Source organism: Bradysia coprophila, unplaced genomic scaffold (assembly GCF_014529535.1).
Source record: "Bradysia coprophila strain Holo2 unplaced genomic scaffold, BU_Bcop_v1 contig_138, whole genome shotgun sequence".
Lineage (NCBI taxonomy): Eukaryota > Metazoa > Arthropoda > Insecta > Diptera > Sciaridae > Bradysia > Bradysia coprophila.
The window spans coordinates 5,750,904-5,773,572 of NW_023503409.1; the positions used below are offsets into that span (position 1 = coordinate 5,750,904).

The following is a 22,669-nucleotide window of genomic DNA, read 5'->3' on the forward strand; positions in this document are numbered from 1 at the left end:
CTCCGTATATGAATGAATCATATCAACATCACATTTGCAGGAATAAATGGAGGGGCCGACTATGAGGTGTTAGCACAATATTTCGTAGTTATTCGCTTGCATTCAGTCATTTTAGTCATCGACAGGGCTATCGAATCCGTTCGAATAATTGACCACATATAAAAAATTGAAAAGTCTGAATGTTGCACTTTGTTGCCGTAACAAAATTATTATTTCCATTCATGTTGACAATCATAGCAAATTTTCGAGAGAAAAATTCATGAAAACCTTCTGCACTAACTACAAATGTGATCAGAAACGATGTTGTATAAATATGTGAAAATAAAGTTGGGTGTAACAGGTGTATCAGGCAATCGGTGGCAATACTATTCTGCAAATCATTAGAGTGTAAAGACCATATTTCACTTCATGATTATTAAGATTTTAATTCTGTTTCTGACGAAAAATACATAATGGTCAAAGCGGAACGCATGATGAAAACTGTGAAAATATTGCCTAAAACAGAAACAATAATTTTCACCCTTAAAGCACCATTTCAACCGACTGTCCCGCATACATGCAATCTACTATTAATATGAAAAAGAAACTAAGTAAAGAAAGTAAGTGTTCCGCCTACTACTAATGAATCTATCGCGTTAAGATAATCTATTGAAGGAAAATAACAATAATGATTTTCTTTTGTGCCTTTTCAGTTACACGTTTTCCGATAAAAGATTCTGACGATTGTGATGAATTGTTTGATTTAATTTCACTTTAGATTATACTCAATGGTCTTGGGGCTAACGAAATTGAAGTTTTCGTTTGAAATTGAAATAATTGTTTTAAATTGTACAAAATGTTGCAAGCATAGTGGTCACTATGATATGGGTCTCACAAAATTATTTTCCCAATTTCCATAAACAATTCCACATACACAAAGCTTAGAACCGACATGAAGTAAAAGATTCTTTCATTATCATGGGTATATGTACCAAGGTAGTCTTCAGTCAATCGTCAAAAATAAAAGTCACAGAACAAAATGTACTTTTTATAATTTTTTTTTTTTTTATTCAAACATTTCTACATCATGAAATTAGTATAACAAATCGCATTGCGGTTCTCCACTGTGAGACACTTTAAAGGAGTAACCAATTAAAATTATATAAAAAAAATATTGTCCTTGAAATATAGCATGAAACTTGACCTGCAATTTACAATAGCTGGCCTAAAAATAAGGATGGAAAAAATTTACTTGAAATAAAGCATGGAAATCAAAAATATAGAATTAAATGAAAAATTTAATACGATAATAAATCAGAAAGGAATGGGGAGACAAGCTGGAGAAAGCCTAGGAGGCAGAGGCATCCTTCACGTACCAAAAATCCAGCATCCAATGAAAAAAAAACCCGATGATCCATCAACTCATCGACACTATCCCAGTCAAATGTCACAGAAATATCAGTATTGATTCTCTAGAAGCCAACCCTTCAGGCGAGCTTGAAAGCAATTCGGCTGAGCAAACTTAACCTCATTCGGTAAGGAATTGTACAGTCTACACGCAGAAATCGCCCTTTCACCGCTCTTCGTCCTAGTAGCCGATGCTCTGAGCAGGTGCTTTCCTCTCGTATTGTAGCAATGTGAGGCCCCTTGGAAGGGTATGTTACAGAAGGACTGTTTACCGATGGCCTTATACACAAAGCTGCAAACGCTATACTTAACAATACTGTCTACATTAAGGACTCTCGGACAGTATCTCCGAAACAGGTCGACAGTCGGATGATGCAAGGGAAGTCTATTCACATGCTTCAGACAACGCTTCTGCAGAACTTGTAGCTGTTCGATAGACTTCTTACACGCAGTGCCCCACGCTCCCGGCAGGTAACAAATTATAGGGTGCGCAAGGGCAAAATAAACCTTCATGAGCACTGCCCTCGGTAGCAGCCTTTTGAGCTTACACAAAACACCACAGACAGACGACAGCCTGCGACACATTTCCGTAACTTGGGAATTCCAAGTCAACTTGTCGTCCAGCAAGACACCCAGGTACTTAAACACACTTACTCTCTCAATGACCTCAATTATGGCATGGTTTCCAAACTGTGACCTTTCCACAGGCTCTCGGTCTATATTTAGTCAATAAAAGATTTCTTAGTACAATTAATGAACCCATTGAATATAAATAATTTTTAATTAAAAACGAGGAAGACACACAGCGTTTTACAAAATTAATTCCAGCGTAATAATGTGGTGTCATTAAAAAGGTGAATAGTTATTCGCACAATGATAACTGCACGAGTAAGATAATTTAATGTAATTTCAGTCGTAATGACAATATTTTATCCAACAATTCTGTGTGAGAGATATAAATTATTATGATGTGTATTGCTCGCTCGTAAATTATGCAATGACGTTTACGAGTAATTTCAACTTTTTTTATTTCCAAATTATGGAAAATTTTATATTTTCTTTTTATTTTGTTTTTACTCTCCCTGTATCTACATGAAGACCACGATTTATGTTTTCGTGCTTTATTGTACTGTTCAGATTGCGTATATACGAGTCCAGATTGTCAAGTTTTATTTTGGATTTTTTTTTCGAGCAAAAACATGCAAAGTGCTGTAAGAATACGTTTGATTAATCAACAAAGTTTTATCATAATGACACTGTAACGTGTTGAAATAAACACATTGTAGCTAGATAGTACCAACTGCTGTGCTTAATAATATTTATTTAGTTTATTCCGTCACACTCCAGTCATAGTTAGGCTTCTTATTAGTGAAATTAGTATTTTGTGGGGTACGGTCTTCAACCAAATAACACGTCTGGCATGGTAGCATGTTTTAATCCGAATCTAAATCAAAACATGACTAATTTGAAATCTCCTTCGGATCGTCAGCATCTAATTCGTTTGACAACCTCACTTCCTTATACGTTCGAATTATATATACTTTATCATCGCTGTATTCGCTGTAAACAACGTCTGCGAACTTTCTACACAAAGTCTACAATCAAACTTTCTGTGAAAAATGAATGAAAACATTTTACAAGCTTTTTATTAATCCTTAAGGAAAGACATTCATCGCTTCACTGGTTTTATTTATAAGCATTAAGCACAGCTTATGACGACGATTTTAAACGATAAATTTATTGAAATTTAGTTTTCCTACCATGGCATATCTCTAGAGAGGTATTTAAATATCAAAGCAAATTCGAAGAAGTTCACGTTTTTTCTTCTCTTCTCGTTTCGTCTTTTTAGTTGTGCAAAATGTTGTTCTGTGTAGGAGAAACGGTTGCGGTGAATTTGAAACAGATGTCGATTAAGTAATTTCAGGTTGGCGTAGTGATTCGTGTGAACATTTATTAAATTAAAAATGACATGACTTTCAGAAGCGACGTGAATAGAACAGTGGGATGGTAATTGGAATCATTGGAAATTGCACTTTTTTTATAAATTTACTTCCATTGCATTTAGTGTACAATTTATATGGAAATGAATAGCGAAAAAGAGAGAAATGAAAAAGTGAACATTAATTTCAATTAAAAAATCAGTATACATAAATGTAAAAAAATAGAGGCATGAAACAACAAAGAGAAAAATGCTAGACCAATTGAAAAGTGAAAAAAAAACTTTTTTTTTTCACGCGTGGAAAATTTGCTTTTTCATGCGAAAATAATTTGAATTAAATAGTTATTTGTGTATCTGTTTTGGACGATTGTTTTTAGGCAATTTCGCTTGTTGTAGCCCGAACGAAGTGAGGGCTACATGCGAAAGTGCCTAAAATCAATCGTCCAAAACAGATACTCAAAAAAATTTTCATGTAAGGGGTCGAAAACCTGAGAAAAATATCGAAACTCCCTCATTTTCGGCCCCGACACATGAAATAGTACATTGAATGACAAGGGGCGAAAGTAAAAAAATTCAACCGTGTGCGAGAGTTGGAGCCCGCGCCGAAGGCAAGGGCTCTAATCGCACAGGTTGAATTTTTTTACTTTTGCCCGAGTCGTTCATACTATTTTTTTTGATACCAACATTGAAAATTGATACGTATCGCAAACATCGCAACAAAATGTTGAAATAAAAAGGCATTTAGCCAGAAAATGCGGGGGTCCAGGGGGCGGCAGCCCCCTGGTATATGAAAAATTTAATAATTTAGCCATCACAACAATAACACACACAAAAATTAAGATATAACTAACAAATCATTCAGTAACAAAAAGTATCAACTTTGTATGCTAATTTCAATAAGAACACTGGCGCACAGTGTTTTACAATTTTGATCAAAGTATTCTGCATAATATGAGCGGATTTTGTTGACAACTCGACTCATTTCTCTCATTTTCTGTGACGTCAGTCACTTTCGCTGTTCGTTCAGTTGCGTTCGCTCTTCGTTAAGTACTTTCTCCCCGTGGGATGCATTTTTTTACTTTCGCCCCTCATATGCGGGGCGAAAGTATCATTTTTCAATGTTGGTATCAAAAAAAAAATTAAAGTAGAAGCAATAAATGGGTTGTATTTTGTGGCGTACATTTAACGTTAAACAAAAAAGCGTTAAATGAAAAATGCTGCTTTGCAGCGATTTGATAAAATAGGGAAAAAACACAGACCGGGAAAACATAAAAGTACGTACAAACGCACTATGTATTCAATACGGGTAATCTCTAATGCAGTGTTGATTCCATGGACCCATTTATCAAATAACTTTAATCAGTGAAAGAACAGGTTTGTTTGAAGTAGTTTTGGCATTTTCCGTCCGTCTAAGTTGTTGCATTGTTTGCTCACGTCGGAAAAATGTCCTGTCTAATCCTCACGTTTCGTGTTTTTCTTTAATAGAAATTATTATTAAATTTCAATATTTTCGATCAAAATTCATGACAGAGATACAGAGATCCAACGAGCCACTCCATTTTTTATGGATTTCAATCGATCTGTTCCTTTTGCAGAAGATTTTTTTACTGACGACGTCTTGGGACAACGCAGAGTTATGGAATTTTACTCGCAACATTCCTACGGAGCTGATTCATTACCTGATGATGTTTGCAGGCAGTTTCATTAAAGCAAACGAGTTTTACAAGTAACGACTTTGTCCATCACTTTTACATACCAGAGTCTGGTATTACCGGACTTATTACAGATCTTAAATCCATTATGTAACTCGCAATAAAAATGAAAGTTCAGGTAAACGTTTAATTCCTGATCTTGTCTTCGGCTTACAAGAAAACTGGACTTTTCCACTTTTAATCACTTTTTATGTAAATGTCGTACTAATACGTACCATGCATGAATTTATTCAACATTCACATATTCATCGTGGGTTGAATTTGATTGAAATTGTATTACAACGAAGGAAGTTGTAATTCAATAATTGTAGGAAACCCTGACCCTGAAACCCTCACAAGAAAGGTGACAGGATGATTTGCGAAAACTACCGTGGTATTGCTTTGCTTAACACGGCGTACAAGGTTTTTGCTCGAGTGCTATTCGTTAGACTAAATCCACGGGCTGAGGCAGTCATTGGAGATTATCAAGGCGGATTCAGACGAGATCGCTCATCAACTGACCAAATATTCAACCTTCGTCTGATTCTGCAAAAAGGCAGGGAATTTCAAGTCCGGACTTACCATCTTTTCATCGACTTCAAGCAAGCCTACGATAGGACCAAGCGTAGGGAATTGTATGTTGCGATGAAGGAGCTGGGCTTCGAAACAAAACTGATTCGTCTTGTGAAAGCGACATTGGAGGGCACCAGATGTCGTGTCAAGGTGCAAAATGACTTGTCTGACGTTTTTGCTGTAAGGGAAGGGCTGAAACAGGGCGACGCACTGTCTTGCCTGCTCTTCAATTTGGCTTTGGAAATCGCAATGAGACGTGCTGGTATCCAAACCAACAAAACACTGGTGAATGGATCAGTTCAAGTTCTGGGCTTTGCAGATGACTTGGATCTGGCCAGTCGTACACATGCAGCAGCGGTAGACACTTTTCACAAATCTGAAAATCCAAGCGGAGAGAATGGGTTTGATGATCAACGAATCGAAAACCAAGTACATGAAGGCCGAGCCCAATACGGTTGCCAATCAACAAGGGGACGTGATAAGCATTGGAGAGTACAACCTCGAGGTAGTCGAAGAATTCATCTACCTTGGAGCGCTGATTCGTTCGGATGGCGATAATACACCTGAAATCCAAAGACGAATCATGGCGGCAAGCAGATGCTATTACGGTCTAATCAAACATTTACGCTCAAAGTTGATATCGAAGAAAACGAAGTGCCAAGTTTACAAAACGCTCATTCGTCCAGTTCTGATCTATGGATGCGAATCTTGGACGGTGAAGAGAAGTGATGAACAGTTGCTCCTAACGTTCGAGCGTAAGGTCCTTCGTACTATTTTCGGAGCGATGCGTGAAGGCGAAAGGTGGCGGCGACGATACAACTTTGAATTGAAACGTGATTTTGGCGAGCCGGATATTGTGGCAGTGGTGAAAGTCCAACGGTTGAGGTGGGCAGGACATGTAGCACGCATGGACAGGAACAGAGCCCCCTCAATGTTATTCCGAAATGATCCAGAAGGGCGAAGAGGAGTAGGACGCCCTAAAATGCGATGGATAGATGGCGTCGAATGAGATCGTCGGGCGCTGGGAATAAGAGGTTGGCAAAGTGCAGCGAATGACCGGGCACTCTGGAACCGGATTCTCGACCAGGCCAAGGCCCACAAGTGGCTGTAGCGCCGGTAAAGTAAGTAAGTAAGGAAACCCTGACCTCTGACTCATCGATAAGTTTACTACTTCCCCAACCTGCTACACAATACTTGTACCTGTGTAGTTGAAACAAATGATGAATGAAACAAAGAACAAATCTCAAATTCTATTTACAATATCATGTACAAACATTTTAATGTTATTAGTGTAACAATAGTACCGTTGGAGGTGTGTGACGTGCTGAATATATTCGTATTTATAAGGCAAATGAAGAATTAAATCAAAATCAATTAATGCTTCAGCGCTAGCAAAAGTTTTCGCAATTGTTAGAAGTACCTAGTTTTCATTTTAAATTGACTTGACGCTCTCTTTTAATTGCAGCAGAGACTGTTTTCCAATTTGAGCAACATTATACTCAACACTGTCCGCATCTTCCCACTCTAATATATTGGTACTCTCTTCCAGCATGGATATAGCTTCTTGTAATTTACGTTTCAGTTCGTCATCTTGAATCAGACCCGTTGCATACGATATTTTTGCTGATAGCACAATTGGAGCATGCAAATCATACAGTAACATTGCACGAGTTCGTGTCTTTCCTGGATATAAAACATTTAGAACATTCAATACGGATCGACACATGCTCATTTTATGCTCGAGTAGATTATCGGTCAAATCTTGCAATTCATATCCTTCAACACGCCCATACAACTCAATTAGGTTTTGTCGTAGTTCCGTCAACAGATAATGGGATGGATGGAAGACACCACGGTATTTTCGAAAAACGTATTCACATTTTTCTAGGCGTTCCGGTCCGAATTCGATGCTTTGTAGAGCGTCAGTTTCAGCTTGAATTACTGACAACACCTTCCTTATTGACGTGGCTGGCGTAGCAAACTCACAATGTGAACATTTCCATTTGCTGCTATCATCTGTGAAATATACGTTCGACGCATAGTGCGTTTCAGTGATGTTGTAAATCGCAATCTCATTTCTTCTTACCGTATGGATCGTCGGACAAAATTAGTCCGAGTTCGCATTTGTTACATTTGAACGTTCTGAAATGTGTTCCTAACTCTGTTGGATCTTCACAACGAGTACAATGGCACGTAAAATATTTTCCACTCTTTAAATGGTCCTGACGTTGTTCCGTCCCCACCATCAAATTAGTATAAGTTGTGTACAGCGTCTCCCCTTTTTTAATGTCGATTGTGGCTCTGACCGTAATTCTATAGAAGAAAAACTAGAATTTCGACCTTTACAACTATTGAATTTAACCAACTTGAACTGATCACTGGGATAAATAGAATGGTTGACATTGGGAACGCATGAATGAGCTGTGATAGCAGATTTGGGAAATAAACATTGTAAATTGCAGCCGGCTGCGAATGAAGTTCGCCCTTCGAAAGCATTTACTTGTAATATTCCGCATGCTTGCTGTATCAAATCCTCCGTAAAGCGATCGTTCAGTTTACAAGGACCATGCAAAAATTCAACGACATTCCTATGATCCATTTTCCATTGATCTGTGTTGCGACGGTTCATCTCATGATGTTCCATTATAGAAACTTCTTCATCCCAACGTTTTGGATCGGAATCCTTTGCTAGAAGAAGTCTACAAATCGACACACAAGAAACTCTTATTGGATTCTAATAACAAAAATTCAATATTTTGTTTACCGCAACGGTGTAATGCAATCCAATTGCAGACATGGTTCTTCGTAACTTTCGAAATCTTCAAATTTCACATGATTTTGAACGAACAAGTCACATTCCTCAAGATGATACTCATGACCGATACAATTTCCACACAATGGCCAACGACATTTCGGACACCGTGGTCCATTTTCACTACCATCGACTGTATAACAACAAACCAAACAAACCGGTGGCACATTCGCCTTCGGACCCACAACAAACGGATATTCTTCAAATATTATGTCACCAGCCAATATATTTTTAGTCGCCGTGGTATAACGGCCAAACTCAGAACTTTGTTTTACTTCAAAATAATCCGGCATTATTCGATTTTGTAAATTGGTATGTGATCGTAATTAGTAACAACGCAGAACGTTCTAATCTGTCTGCACTACAAACATATCTGGTTAAACTTTCAACCGTTGTCGTATTTATTTATAAATTCTACGTAGTGCAGCGGCTTGTTACAGACTTAAATTGATCGAAATTAATGTTTTTAGTTCTCGGATCGTATTCTTCTATTTGGGTCATTGATAACTAATAGTCGCTTATTTACATAACTAGTGATAAAAGGTTGAAAGGTTCAGCTTTAGAGTGAATTTTGTTGACTCGAGGCGAAGCCGAGGCTAATAAGCACAAGAAAATATGACTTCAGTTTTTATATACTGATTCAGCATTGCTGAAGGCGCCAAAAGAAGTGCTTGAGACATGAAAAGTGCATAGCTCTGATTCGGCAAAATCCGAGTAGTTTGGTGCAATTGTAAGTTGAAACGAAGATTTTTCTTAGACAAAATACATGGAGTCTGGTATCATTAGAAAGCTGAGACATCAGACTTTAAGTTACAGTTTATTTGCGAGCATTAAACTCTAAATTGTTACACATTTACAACGAAAAAAATGCGGACGGGGTAGTGAAACTTCGATTTTACTGACCACTAATTATAGTTCTCCTAGAGTCTTTCTGCTATAAACAGTCAGCTGTTGAGTATATTACAATAAAACTTTTTTTGTTGTTGTTCAGGAGACTAGTGACAAAAATGCACTCTGTATAGTGACACATTTTATTGAGTTAATCTGCTGGAATCGTAATCTACTTAAAGCAATAAAAGTTTCTGTGTCGTCTATATATGATCCATCCAAAACTCATTTAAGAGTTTAGGTCTTTCAGATTCCGTTTACAATCATGTTCCACCTAACCAACGAAATTGAAACACTTTTACATGTTATGAGCGTCGAAAACCGTACTTTTCATGTTTCAAGCACTTCTTTCGACTCCTTCAACATTACATAAAACTCTGTATAAAAATGAAAAGTCTCATTTTTGTGTGTTTATTAACCTCGGGCTTCGCCTCGGATCAACAAAACTCACACAAAAACTGTACTTCTCATTTTTGTAACCACTGTTATGTAAAATACTATTAAACATCTTTCGCCGCTGTACTATTTCAAGCCGAACCATAATTTTTTTTAGTTTACATGTATTCTAAAAATAAACTTCAGAAGAAGTTTTATTCTAAATATTCTGAATACATGCGCTGAAATAGTTGGTAGAATTCGGTATAAATAGTGCAAAAAACATATTTTTGATAAAAAAATATATTTAAAGAATCACCTCGAGAATCACCTTTATGTCAATAAATTACGGCTTCACGTTGGTGTTATATTTAAAACATTAGAATTATACTGGTTGAGTCGAGTATTGGTAGAATTAGCCGTTTAAAATCGAAGATTAATTGTACGCTAATTTTACTTGTCAACACTTAACTGGTCGGAAATTCAAAACAAATCACAGGAATGACACGAATGAATTTCGTTGCACAAATTAATGGCAATGTTGTCTTCGAGAACTGCCTCCAACATAAGTAATGTCGCATTCTATAACTAGTCGACCGTAATCATACAACAAGCATAAAAATAGCATTAGAATAACTCATATAAAACATACCATCATTAATGCGTAGTTGCATGACAATAGGTTCATCGTTTTTACCCTTTTTTCATTATTCTTGAAATGACCGCCCTGCCGCACTTATTTAATGAAACTAACTATTTTGTCATAACTTCTTGAAATTTAATAACATAGTGACTTGTTGCGTCCCATCCTTGTTTTATATTGTACGTATGTATATATCCACTATTATGCTGTGGGATCCACAAAAGGGCTACGGTAGCAAATTAATAAATTATAATACAATTGACATGACTTAGAGGATACTTCCACCGAGGAATTATGGCCATTATTAAACTATTATCAATATGACGAAGGTACGTATTATACATGGTGAATGATTACCAATAATCACAAGCCTATTCATAGTCAGAGCTTGATTTTATTGATGGATAGCTTGGTTATAGAGACAAAAAAAAAATGGAAATATTGCCATGGAAGGGTAATTTATAATAATTATTTGAACGAAAAAAAGGAATGTACAAGCGGTGTACAATTTGAAAAAAATAAAATGGAAAAGAATAGATTGTGTATACGGTCTTTATGCACGATGAGGGAATATCTTTAATTAAATGCAATGATCTTCGTTATAAGCTCTGCAATCTCCATACCTATTATACAATTTACCTTCATTACACCGTATACATCTACCAACTATCTGTTACGGATAGCACAGCACATTCCATGACTGCACTATGTATCCATCTGGGAACTCATAAATTTACGTACTTCATTTGCAAAGAAGATTATTTTATTAGGTATTTCTTTACTCTCCTGTATCTATACTATGTATGTATGTGTGAGGAAAATAAAGAATCCTCTTATCCCTTGTGTGCCATGAAATATCTCCAGACACAATGGATTTTATGTATTTTTGTATGCATATAACCACATTTAACCATATAGCATTAAAAAAGGAGTTGGATGAGGATTTCTTGGTTTATGTGGAACGAGATAAGCGGAATAAGTGAAGGCACACCGAATATAAATAAAATCAACAACGAAACAGAATGGCATACGAAATACAAAATGCAGCGACAATTTTAAAGAAACGAGTGCTCGAGGATAGGACTATATCCATTATAATGTTTTTGCGCCAGGTAATGGTTTGACCTCACTCTAAATTCTTTATCAGAGACAGAGTGAAAGTATAATTTTGGATTTAAATAGAAGTCAGGAATACTAACCGATCCAAATTTGTCTGCAATTGCCTTGAATTAAGCAAACATCTCACAGTAAATTTTTAAGTCAAAACCAAGTTAAGATTCAGTTAAAATTTCTATAAATCACTGAACAAAGCTATTGCGTGTAACAGAAAGATTTCAACTATACTATCGCCGCAGGTTCTAACTAAACTTTTGTTTAGGTGGAATGAAACCCCAATTTATTTATTTATTTATTCATGATCGGGAGTAGCATGAACATTTTACACCTCATGTCAACATTTGAAGACCGTGTGTAATCACTAGTTAGTGGGAGTTATACGCTCCAAATTACCGAAGTATTTATCAATTCTTTTACTTCTTTTGATCAGACTCTTGACAGATTTATTCATTTCAATGTTGTTGTAACCACACTGCAGCTGAATTGTAATAGTTATTTACGTAACTGTTGTGGACGGTATATTTTAGGCAATTTCGCGAGTGGTAGCCCGAACGAACGGAGGGCGACAAGCGAAAGTGCCTAGAATAAACCGTCTACAACAGATGCATATACAAATTTTCATGTAAGGGGCCGAATGCTCGAGAAAATTTCTGCAGAACCACCGCAGTTGGGCCCTCAGACAGAAGGAAAAAATCTACATTTTGGCACCAACTTTTTTTTCAAGACTTCTGTAGGCTTGCAGCCCAAAAGTACTGGGTTCATTTATATGTGCAACGATAGTGGGTGAGGCCAGCTACAACACCCCATACTCAGCTCCGTGGTACATTGAAGCTGCAGAAAAGGCGGACTCTCCGAACATTCACTATATTTCTAGTCATAACTCTAGTGGATCAACTAGCACCAAGCGGTGCGTGTACTCCACCTGTAGGTCTTTTCAAGGCCGACAATCGTACAACATTACAACAATTTAAAATAATTTTTTCTTGAGTTATTGCCGAAAAACTGTTTTCGGTACCCTCTGACATGTCTTCACTTTTGAGCGCTTTTCAAAGAAAACAATTTTTTTAAAGAATAAGTGAAAGACACGTGTTTCCTAGAATTGAAAGACGAATCCAACGAGCTATCACTCATTAAAATCGGAGACCGCTTGTTTCCAAAGTTAAAAAAATCACCTGAAGCTTTGGCGATATCACTCTTAAAAGATGGGATACCTTTCCTAAAACTGAGATGAAAGAACTGATGTTAGAGTGTAAATCAATCGAGATATCCCATAACATCCCCTGAGTTGCAATATGCTATTATACCAACCTTTATCAATGCAGTTTTGAACCGGTAACAAATATAATAACGGGTGGAGTTTCAATCATTCACTGTGTTGTGCAATTGTAGTTTATACATTCGAAGCGCGTTAGCGTTTAAATTACCAAAACGAGTCAAGTGCAACATTTTATTTGAACATCTATAGACAATCCTTTTCGTTTGATGAAACTCTCGTAATTTTATAAATTTAAAGTCTGACACTGAAACGTTATTGGACTGAAGATAAATAGCACCGCAACATACGTTGAATTCGTAATCAACTGTTTATACGAAAATATCCATCTGAAAATTGTTTTTTATTCCACAATTTTGTGTCATATTTTTTTTAAATGGATTAAATCATTTCGAAAATAACCATGTGGGCTACTTGGAACTATAATATGCTCGGACGATGTTTTTCGGATCGTTATATGTTAGGCATATAACAGAGACATTAAATTTATTGGATTTCTTTTATTAAATAAAATTTTATTCCGTGAGTGCAATGCAAATTAAAACCTTTGTGTAATTGCGCGCCATTCAAAAATTGAATTAAATTTATATTAGACACTGAAATAGTAGACAATGTCTAGTAAATATCCAGTATACGGAAATCTGTTCATATATGCTAACAGGCTGTGTGAGTGTTAGACCAGCAGGTACGTTCGACTGGAGCGGGACACTGCAAACTTCAAACCATGTACTTCTTTAGTGAAGACCTTTTTCGTTCCCACTCTAAATCAAAAGAAAATTCTTACACTAGAGTCCGAACCTTTCCCTCCCTACAAAGTTAAAGAGACTCGTTGGAGTTCTAAGAGACCAAAACGATATAAAAAAAATCTCCTTCGCCCCAATCCCATTTAATATTTTCAGTGTAGATGTAACTTTAGCGATTTATGAAGAGGCGACCAATGTATCAATTTTTGTGATTTGTGATAAAGGGCTTAAATCAACGCACTTCAAGCAAAAGTGCTATTAATGACAGCTGCCAAATAGAGTACTATTTTGTATGAAATTTTATCCCCACTCTTTTTACAGTGTAAAATTTTGTATGGAGCACTGTCAAGTTTCAGTACCCTATTTAGAGTACCACTTTTGCTTGAAGTGCGTTGCTCAAATGAAAGATGAGAGTTTTTTTCTGAATCTTTTTATATCCCGAATTTTCCGGACAGTTTTTCCTATTTCTTCGAAAAAAATGATTTTTTCCCTGTTAAACTCAAACAGTTAGACAGAAATTTTATGAGGAGGGGCGGTCCTGCCTTCAATTGTCTACAACTTTGCAGAACTTTGGAATTTTCTAGAACTCCTCTAGAACTCCAGAATTTGAACGACTTTTCGACGAATTTTCTGAATGAAATGTGTAGCGGGGCGTTTGAGGCACCCTAGCAATTATATTTGTCATCAACTTAAGTATCTTCGTAAGAATTATTTGTGTACTAATTTGGTTTACAAGTAAAATAAATCAAATTTTTTCGTTATTTTAAGAATAGGACAGTCTGACATAATTGACAAAAACAAAACAAAGAGAAATATCAGACTGTTACAATTATAAACAGAAATTTCTATTTAAAAATTTACAAAAAAAAAACTATTTTTGTCTAAGTTCGTTACGCATGCATGTTTACATGTAGAAATAGAAGTAAATATTGTTTTGTCTTACCAACAGAATTTCCGTAATTATCATCGTCATACATTTGTGACGCATTCTTCTGGCGCGTCAGATGCTGCGTTTCTCTGAATTTTCCATGTCCTGTGCTACGCATTTTCTTGGGTGGTACTTTCCATTTACCGTCAGTGGTTTCACTGGGCTCCACTTTGGTAAAAATAGTTGAGGGAGTGGACAGCTTCAAGCCATTCAAGCTGTTTGCCGATCCGTTCAAAGATAAGTTCACATTTTTCTTTGACGTACGTTTTGGATTTGCTTTTAGCAATGGAGCTTTTCTCGAGCAGATGCGTTGAGGCATTTTTAGTTGACCAAAATTTTTTGTTTAAATTAGTACCATTAATCGTAGTATCACTTTGTTGGAGTAAATTTGCATTTGGTTTGCGTTCCTTTCTTTTTTAATTTTTATCTTTTGGGCATAGAAGAAAACTTTCTTTTTTGCTTTGTCTTTCTTTTGTCACAGGATGGTTATTGCTTTCGTTGTATATGATTTTCTTATAGATTTAAATATTTAAATTAATTATGTTTTATTTGATTTATTTTATTTATTTACATCACACGCACATCTCGCCCGTAAATTATTTTAAAAATATAAATTTAAATTGCTTATATCAAAACATTCATGTATATGAATAATAAGGGGGTACGTAACATATACATACATACATGCATGGATATATTTATGCTAACATTTGAGGGTGGTTGTTGTACCACAATACCCTCACCCATCAACTATAGACATTCAGTTATATTATACAACGTGTAACACACACTGAAATGTTTTCTGGTTCGATCGATAATGTTTATGAGTTTGTGTTAAATTAATTTTTTGTTTTGTTTTGCTTTTTTTTTAAACACAGAGCGACAGGAAAGTATAATTGCAAATTAATTAAAATTATGAAAATATTATGCCGTCGTGCAATTACTTTTCATAATACCAAATACAATCATGAAAATATCCCGAAAAAATGGCGCAACAAGTAGCTGAATGGATTGTAATGTGCCATCAAACGGTAGACATGACTACTACACAAGTCAATCCACAGGTATATTATATTCTCTTACTGATGAACAAGTGTTTTTTTTTTGCTATTATGAGTTGATGGATTGTTTTTGACACTTGTTAGAGATTGGTATGTTGTAAGTTGTATCCAGTCACAATAACTGTATAAATGGTTAAACCATATCGAGCTTTTATTAAAGCACATAAACGTAAATGTCCGATTGAATATAAATGTCAAGTAGCACAAAATGGTGGCAATGCGGCAAATAAATTTCAGTTTAAAATAAAGTATTGCTGCACTTCATTCTAAAAATATACTTTCTATTCTGATGAACGGTCCAATTGATGGTGCACAGTGCCAGGAGTGCCGGCGGCCATGCTGTATTTTTTTCCCTTTTTTCTATATAGCAAAGTATAGCGAAAGATACTTATCACAGGGTATAAAAAAGAAATGAGTTCACGTTAACACTTTAGAATACACATTGATGTAACCCCAATGAAAATGGAAATTTTACCATATTTTGATTCGGTATTTTTGTGTTTTAATCGAATACAACGGAAAACTATCAAATGTACGAACTGAATTAACACTTTTACTGGATCTTAATTTAGTTTTTTTAATAGAAAAATCGTTTTAAAACTAATATTTATACGATGTGCGTCAGTTTTGACGTACCACTCCCTTCTACTAGCTTCGCACTTCTATATGCAATAACTATTCAACGTACACAAACGAACAATTCGCTGAAAATGCGACTGCGCCAAACAATAGCCATCCTGTTCCATCATCCCGGCATTTTTCGCTAAGGGTTGTTATTATGTTTGTTCAGTTTTTCATATGGAATTCTTTTTAATTTGACTATCTATACATATATATGCAGCGAATAGGTACATGTTGATTGTGCACAATTTATGCTAAAGTAAAACTGTTGATGTGGAAGCAAACCTATAACATTTTTATATCTTTTTATGTACTTTATGAATTGAATATACATCTATATATATATATTGAGAGAATGTAGAAACTATGTATATATATGTTCCATGTTATTCGCCTAATTCGCTTAAAGAAAATATCGTAAAACTAATGTACAGCGTTTTACTGGACCGTAGTCGTCGTCTTATTTACGTAAAATTGTGTAATTCAGTGTCTTTGACATAGTAAATTGGCTTTGACGACAAACTTATTGAAAATTTAGGAAAAGCTACTTTCTCTGAATTATATTATCTAAGGATCGTTTGACCACCAAAATTGTCGATTCATACGACGTACATATATCGTGATTATGCAATTTTGTAGCGTATATGCTTACATCAAATCTACTTAGCTCTAGAGTTTTAAGTTACAAATATTTTGTTCTAACTGACCAAGGGGGAATATAAAAACGGAGAAGGTAGGATATAACGGCATCTAATTTTCCCTTTTTTTTTAAAAATGTTTTCGTTAAATACATCAGGTCTCAGGTCTATGTAAATTATCAGACGTTCGTAAATGCCTTTCCCTCGAAACCTACCCGTAGTTTTTCAATACTGAAGAGATAAACTCTATTTTTGTCTCTCTGAAAATATTCGATGTAACCGCAAATCATTTACGTTGAGCGGCATCTCATTACGAAGCGAATTAACTAATGCAGCATATATATAAGACGATAGCTGGTGCTATCATAAATACGTACAAAAGCTCAGTCTAATTAAAATCAGGCCACATAAAAAATAAAATCTTACGAAAACTTATACACTTTAACAAAACCAAAGTCATAAATTCTATGAAAACTTTAAAAACACTTTGCTCTTTCACGGCTGAACCATCATAACATAATAAACTTAATTATCAGAATTTAATAAGTACACCGAAAAGTTTTACGGGAAAATTAGTTTTCCATATCCTTAACCCCCCCTTTATACATATACGAACCTGTCTACACAAAAGTTTTAATGATTTTCATAAAAATATACTGTACGTTCTATAGAATGTTATATTCAGCCACAGTTTATTGATTTTTCAATTAAAAATCAATAAAATCTTTCTAATTATTTGTGAAATTTCCTCTATGAATTTAGTCACTTCGTATAGATTTCACTATAGATATTCACATAAATAGACCGTTTCCATGCACACCCCAAAAATATAAATTCGTGTTTTCCCAAAAAAAAGCAACAGTTTTCATTTTCGGAATACTAACTACAAAGTATACGGTTTGATTGTTGCTCGACGGTGTCTATGTGTATAGTACGTTTATAAACACTAGAAACACATTTAAGATTGGTTGACTGAAGTAATTTTCCTCTAAAACGTCGAAATCAAATAAAAAGAGAAGGGAATTCTTTCAAATTCAACAGTATATTGTTTAACAGCTAGTGATAGGATACACCTAACTTTTAGGAGTATCGTAAAACTTGGTTATGTATTCACATGGCATGGCATATGTTTAATGTTTATGTTATCTATTGGTGATGTACGTACGTACATATATGTATAATGAAACCGTCTTTTTAATGTATGTATAGATAAATATGTACACTGTACAGTTCTAAGGATATTTTGTACGAAACACGTTGCCATATTCTATTTACTACATTATAGAGTAATATGTTTCGAATAGGATGTTCCCGATTTGGTTTTCAGAACATGCAAAGGGTGGAATTTGTTATGTTCCGTATAATATATAAATTCTATCAACGAAATATATAGGAATATCGCTAATGTATGTTTTCCTGCTGAAGTGTGGAAAATGTACTTTTGAGATCTCCCAAATCTTTTCCATTGAGTTTTATGCTCTGGTATCACAAACAATAGGAACTTAGTTAATATTTGTCTTTAAGTACTTTCAACGTCGTCAGTAACAAAAGAGTTTTTTTTGGAGGGTTGAGTACGTTGTATGGTAAAATAAAAACTAGCACAACGAGGAAGGGATTGCTTTTTCTTTTTGGTCTTTTTTCAAACAGATAAAAAAAAATATTTTTATTTCCTCAATCCTATCTCCACATTTCAGTTGCTCAGAAGTGTTTAGAAACTTTAAAGGGATGTTTTAGAAGAGATGTTTTCGAAGAGATGTACTCGATGCACCAAAACGTGTCAACAATCTAATGCCATCTACTATTCGAGTGCATAAAAACCATGCCGACAAAGCTAGATGGACTAAAGAATTTTCAATCAAACAAATTTCAACTTATGTAGCTAAGCAACAAGTAACAATCACTGTGGGCCTGCAATCTACTCGTTCGTCATTCATTTTATTTTAAAACGAAAGTTGGTGCTGCTTTCAAGGATATGTTCAACTTTTTAAAATTTTCTACGGATGGCGGATACAACTTCAATGCTTCATTAACACATAGTCTCTTCTATTATGATAGGAAATTCGCATGACGTTGAACCTATCTATGGATTTAGAATATCGTATATCAAGTTGATCAGACTTTGCATTCGCCATTCGCCGATCGGAGAGAGGCTTTAGACCTAGAGTTTTCTTCATCTTTTGGAGGCTGATAATGGAAACATTAGATGAAGCGAAACATCGACTATAATCGATTTTCCGTCTCACCGTTTGGTAGTCTACTGAAACCTGTCTTTTAACCGGTGAGTGCTTCGAAGTCGAGTAGCGGATCTAACAACATATCAGACCAGGCACTTTTTTCAGCTCGCCTTTAATGGAGTACCCGAAGATGATTGGGAAAATATTCTCCGTATACTAACAACGAATAATGAATCAAAATCGACCAACATGAAGATTAATTACTTTTTAAGATTCCCTCATTTTACGTTGAATTGGTCATTTATAACCGTGTAAATATTGATTTAACCTAACAATCACACTTATTATTATAGTTTAATCGTACACATCCACCACATATCAATTTTATTGATTATGGGTGTTTCGTTAGTTACTTCACCATCCATTCATTTTCCCTTCATTTCGTTTTATTATATAAAGCTCATTCTGTCTATTTTTTACCAAATAATTTATTACACTAATCCACACGACCTAATGACCAAAGACGGTACATTTGATTAGATACAGAGAACAGCGTTAATTTGTATTTCTATTTTTCATAAATTATTCGTGTAAAACACTCAATCCGATCAAAAAACCTTATATTTCCATTCTAGCTGATATCGCGCTCGCACACGGTGCTAAGGTAATTAATTAAGATATGGTTCAAGATTAATTTATATATTCTTTATGTTGTGTTGTTGTTTCGGTGCTGTCTGTACGTGAAGGGTGATCATTTTGTATGAATGATGTGGAGTGGGTTTGGTATATATCCATATAATACATCCACCATTTAAACGGAGTATTGTCCGTCAGTGATTTATACTTTTTTGGTGTGTGAGCTCGCAGCTCAACCAACATTCAACAATGCTTATTCGCTTGGATGTATAATTTTGTGTGTATAAATAATGAAATCGGGGGGTTATTTTATGTGCTAAATAGATCATGAAGATAAGCAAATATCTGTTATTTTTAAAATGAGAACGATACACTCACTGTATTGTGCGAAATGAGAACGGCTCCCGTACGTTGAACAAGGTAACCATATTTGTATACATGAAAAAGCTTTAAAAAAACCTCTACCATTTTATAAGCAGACTGAGTCCACGAGCTTCTCCAACGTGCTAAGATCGATAAAACCAAAGCAAATAGGATTCCCTTCAATATGTTTTGTTGTTATCGAACTCCCACAAAAGCATCAGATAGCCAGAACCATTTATGTTAGTCAGGTTTTATATTATTCTTACATCAAACAAATAATGGAATGTCGACCTAAGTCTAATCATCAAGGCTCTAGTACTGTACTGTTGTCTAAAAGGCTCGAGAAAATCACATAAGAAATCGTTGAAAATCGAAAAACAAATACTTTGAAAATCCATCCAGATTCAGTCGAAAATTCTCTGAAAATCATTGGGAAACGATAGGAAAATCCTTGAAAATCTTTTGTCAACGAACTTTACAAATATTTGCCTCTCGGCTATGACATTTTATGGATAGAGTGAATTAAGATTGAAAGAATGAAGTACTGAAAAGCAATCTGCCACCTCTACCTACCCTGTAGGTGCTACAGGCCAACTGAGATTTCCTATATCGTAGGAATTTCATTCATATCTACCGAACCATCGATTATGTAAAAAAAATTATTAGCTTTTGTGATGGCTTTCACCGCAGACCGCCACGAGTTTGCAAGGATAGTGATGAATTGTAATTTCATTCCGATTATGATTCGCCATACTTGTTCGTGTGCAAATTCATATGGTGTTCCTAGAGCACTGTATCAAGTACCACTGTCGCCATTGCCTGATGAGGAATGGTATTTTTGAACTGCATATAAATGGAAAACGTCGAAAGACGTATTAAATTTTCTCTCAGTGGGCAAACGTCCTATTATCCTGTCACAGACGGCAAGCATACTAACAGTTTTAATATCTAATCTATTACTTCATTTGATCGAAGATTTTCAGATATTGATTTCAGAAATCTTTTACTTCATTTGTTTTGAACACGATTTTTGCTATATAAGACCTCATTTGGCAGAGTTTGTCGTTTATTATTGCTGTCGTTGTCCATAACAGATGACAGCCGTCTGTAACAGGTTATTGATTGTTGTCATGAACAAAGTTCTGCCGATCGCAAAATTTACTACAACAAAAGACTTTCGGTAAAAATTAACATCAGAAACCCCTGCACATCGCTCTGAAAAACACATTACGAATCTGTTTTTTAATTCTGTGAATTTTATCAATTCAATTAGGCTCTCCAATAACTCTGAATATAGATTTTTATTACATGGCTTTCATTGTGCGTCTAACCGATTGTAGGTGGTGTTGACCTGCAGAAATTCTTTTTTATTTTATCAAAACGCGTAACAGACCTCCAATTCCGTAATGATTGTCTGACGAAATTCTAATTCGAAATAATTAATGCCAACAGAAATAATAAAAACAACAACAAAAAAACCTTAATTTTAACCCTTCATTTTAGTATTATTTTGAAAAGGGTAACACCACGAACAAAAATTTCAATTTATTCAACAAGTCCAAAATAATACAAATACCATCATGATGGCTTTTCCCCAAAAAAATCCATCACACCCATTATGCTTACTATTCAATCCATTAATCATATCCCCTTAAATCCTTTAGCCTACGCACATAGTGTCAATCCTATTTTCCTTTCAATGTGTTGAATTCCCATCACTTTATTCCATTTCGACTAAGTTACATGTAAGACCCAAATTTATATATAAAATGTGTATATGTTGAACGCTCGACATTTTTCCATAATTAATTATTTGCATAGTTAATTTGAAAGACAAATTCCATGAAGAGAGTCATTATCAATACAATTATTATACAATGGTACTCAATTACTGAAACATCACGTCTAAATGTATCTTAAATTTCCTGTTGAGTAATACAAGATTGTTTCATTCCATGATTGTAACATTTACGTATATGAACGAACAATATATGTTTTCTTATAGATACGAATACAGATACGAAACGAATAAAATGTATGCCTACTACCCATGTTAACAGGCAGCAATTTTTCTCATTCAAAATTTTCTATACCTCAAATATGAAATAACCCTCAACCACATACTCACACATTCACGTGAATTTTCGACAGAAAAGACAGACTATGTGACAAAGCCGTTGTGACATAAACACCATTCTTCCTCACTAATATACAGCAAACAAACGCGACACTTTTCTTCTTGTTACAACAATAACATAAAACGTCTCTTCATGTAATGAAAGGTGTATTATATGTGTACCCATCATGCAGCCCCATTTTCAAATTTTCTCATTTCAGATGGGTATGCTGTAATACAAACGAAACATACCCGTACAGAGTATCCTCATCATCTATATACTGTGTAGTGTTATGTAGTCTCTGCCCATATAAAATACACCCATCCTTACACTTTGCTCCATCGTCTAACAACAAACGACACACCATGTAGTCAGTTTCTGCACAACACCACTTCTGGCTCACTTAATTTTCTCGACAAGGTAGAAAATGATGTCAAAAAGAGATTACATTATTATGATGAATGTCCAACCGTTTCTGGTCTTACGATGCGACGAATATTTCACTTTTCGTGTGCTGCTATATGCGAGGTGTTTTTCGGGGTTGTCACTTTTGGATGTGTAACTATATATATATATGCCATGCCATGCCAGATATAGAACGAGCTGGAAATGTGAATTTCGGTTGACATTAGATTATGTCCATGAAAAGTGGCTTGAGGATGAAGGATAAGTTTTTGATATGTTACAGGTAC

The 22,669-nt window shown here is 35.2% G+C and overlaps 2 protein-coding genes across 3 annotated transcripts in view; both read right to left on the reverse strand.

The window, feature by feature from the left end:
• Nucleotides 1–16,075, reverse strand: part of LOC119073701 (zinc finger protein 181) — a 45,725-nt gene extending 29,650 nt beyond the window's left edge. The window contains exon 1 of the mRNA XM_037179301.1: nucleotides 14,383–16,075. Within this exon, the coding sequence (XP_037035196.1) occupies nucleotides 14,383–14,686 (304 nt within the window). The 5' untranslated portion in view covers nucleotides 14,687–16,075. The remainder of the gene's footprint in view (nucleotides 1–14,382) is intronic.
• On the reverse strand, nucleotides 6,734–8,781 carry LOC119073705 (SET domain-containing protein SmydA-8-like). 2 transcript variants are annotated; one of them, XM_037179310.1, is made up of 5 exons: nucleotides 8,354–8,781; nucleotides 7,956–8,288; nucleotides 7,676–7,902; nucleotides 6,997–7,605; nucleotides 6,734–6,956 (listed from the first exon to the last, which is right to left on the reverse strand). In XM_037179310.1, the coding sequence occupies exons 1-4, from the start codon at nucleotides 8,692–8,694 to the stop codon at nucleotides 7,022–7,024; spliced, it is 1,485 nt and encodes a 494-aa protein (XP_037035205.1). In that variant the 5' UTR covers nucleotides 8,695–8,781; the 3' UTR covers nucleotides 6,734–6,956; nucleotides 6,997–7,021. The 2 variants fall into 2 exon arrangements, with proteins under 2 accessions (XP_037035205.1, XP_037035204.1); XM_037179309.1 differs by having other exon boundaries at nucleotides 6,734–7,605.
• Nucleotides 16,076–22,669: the final 6,594 nt, after the last annotated feature.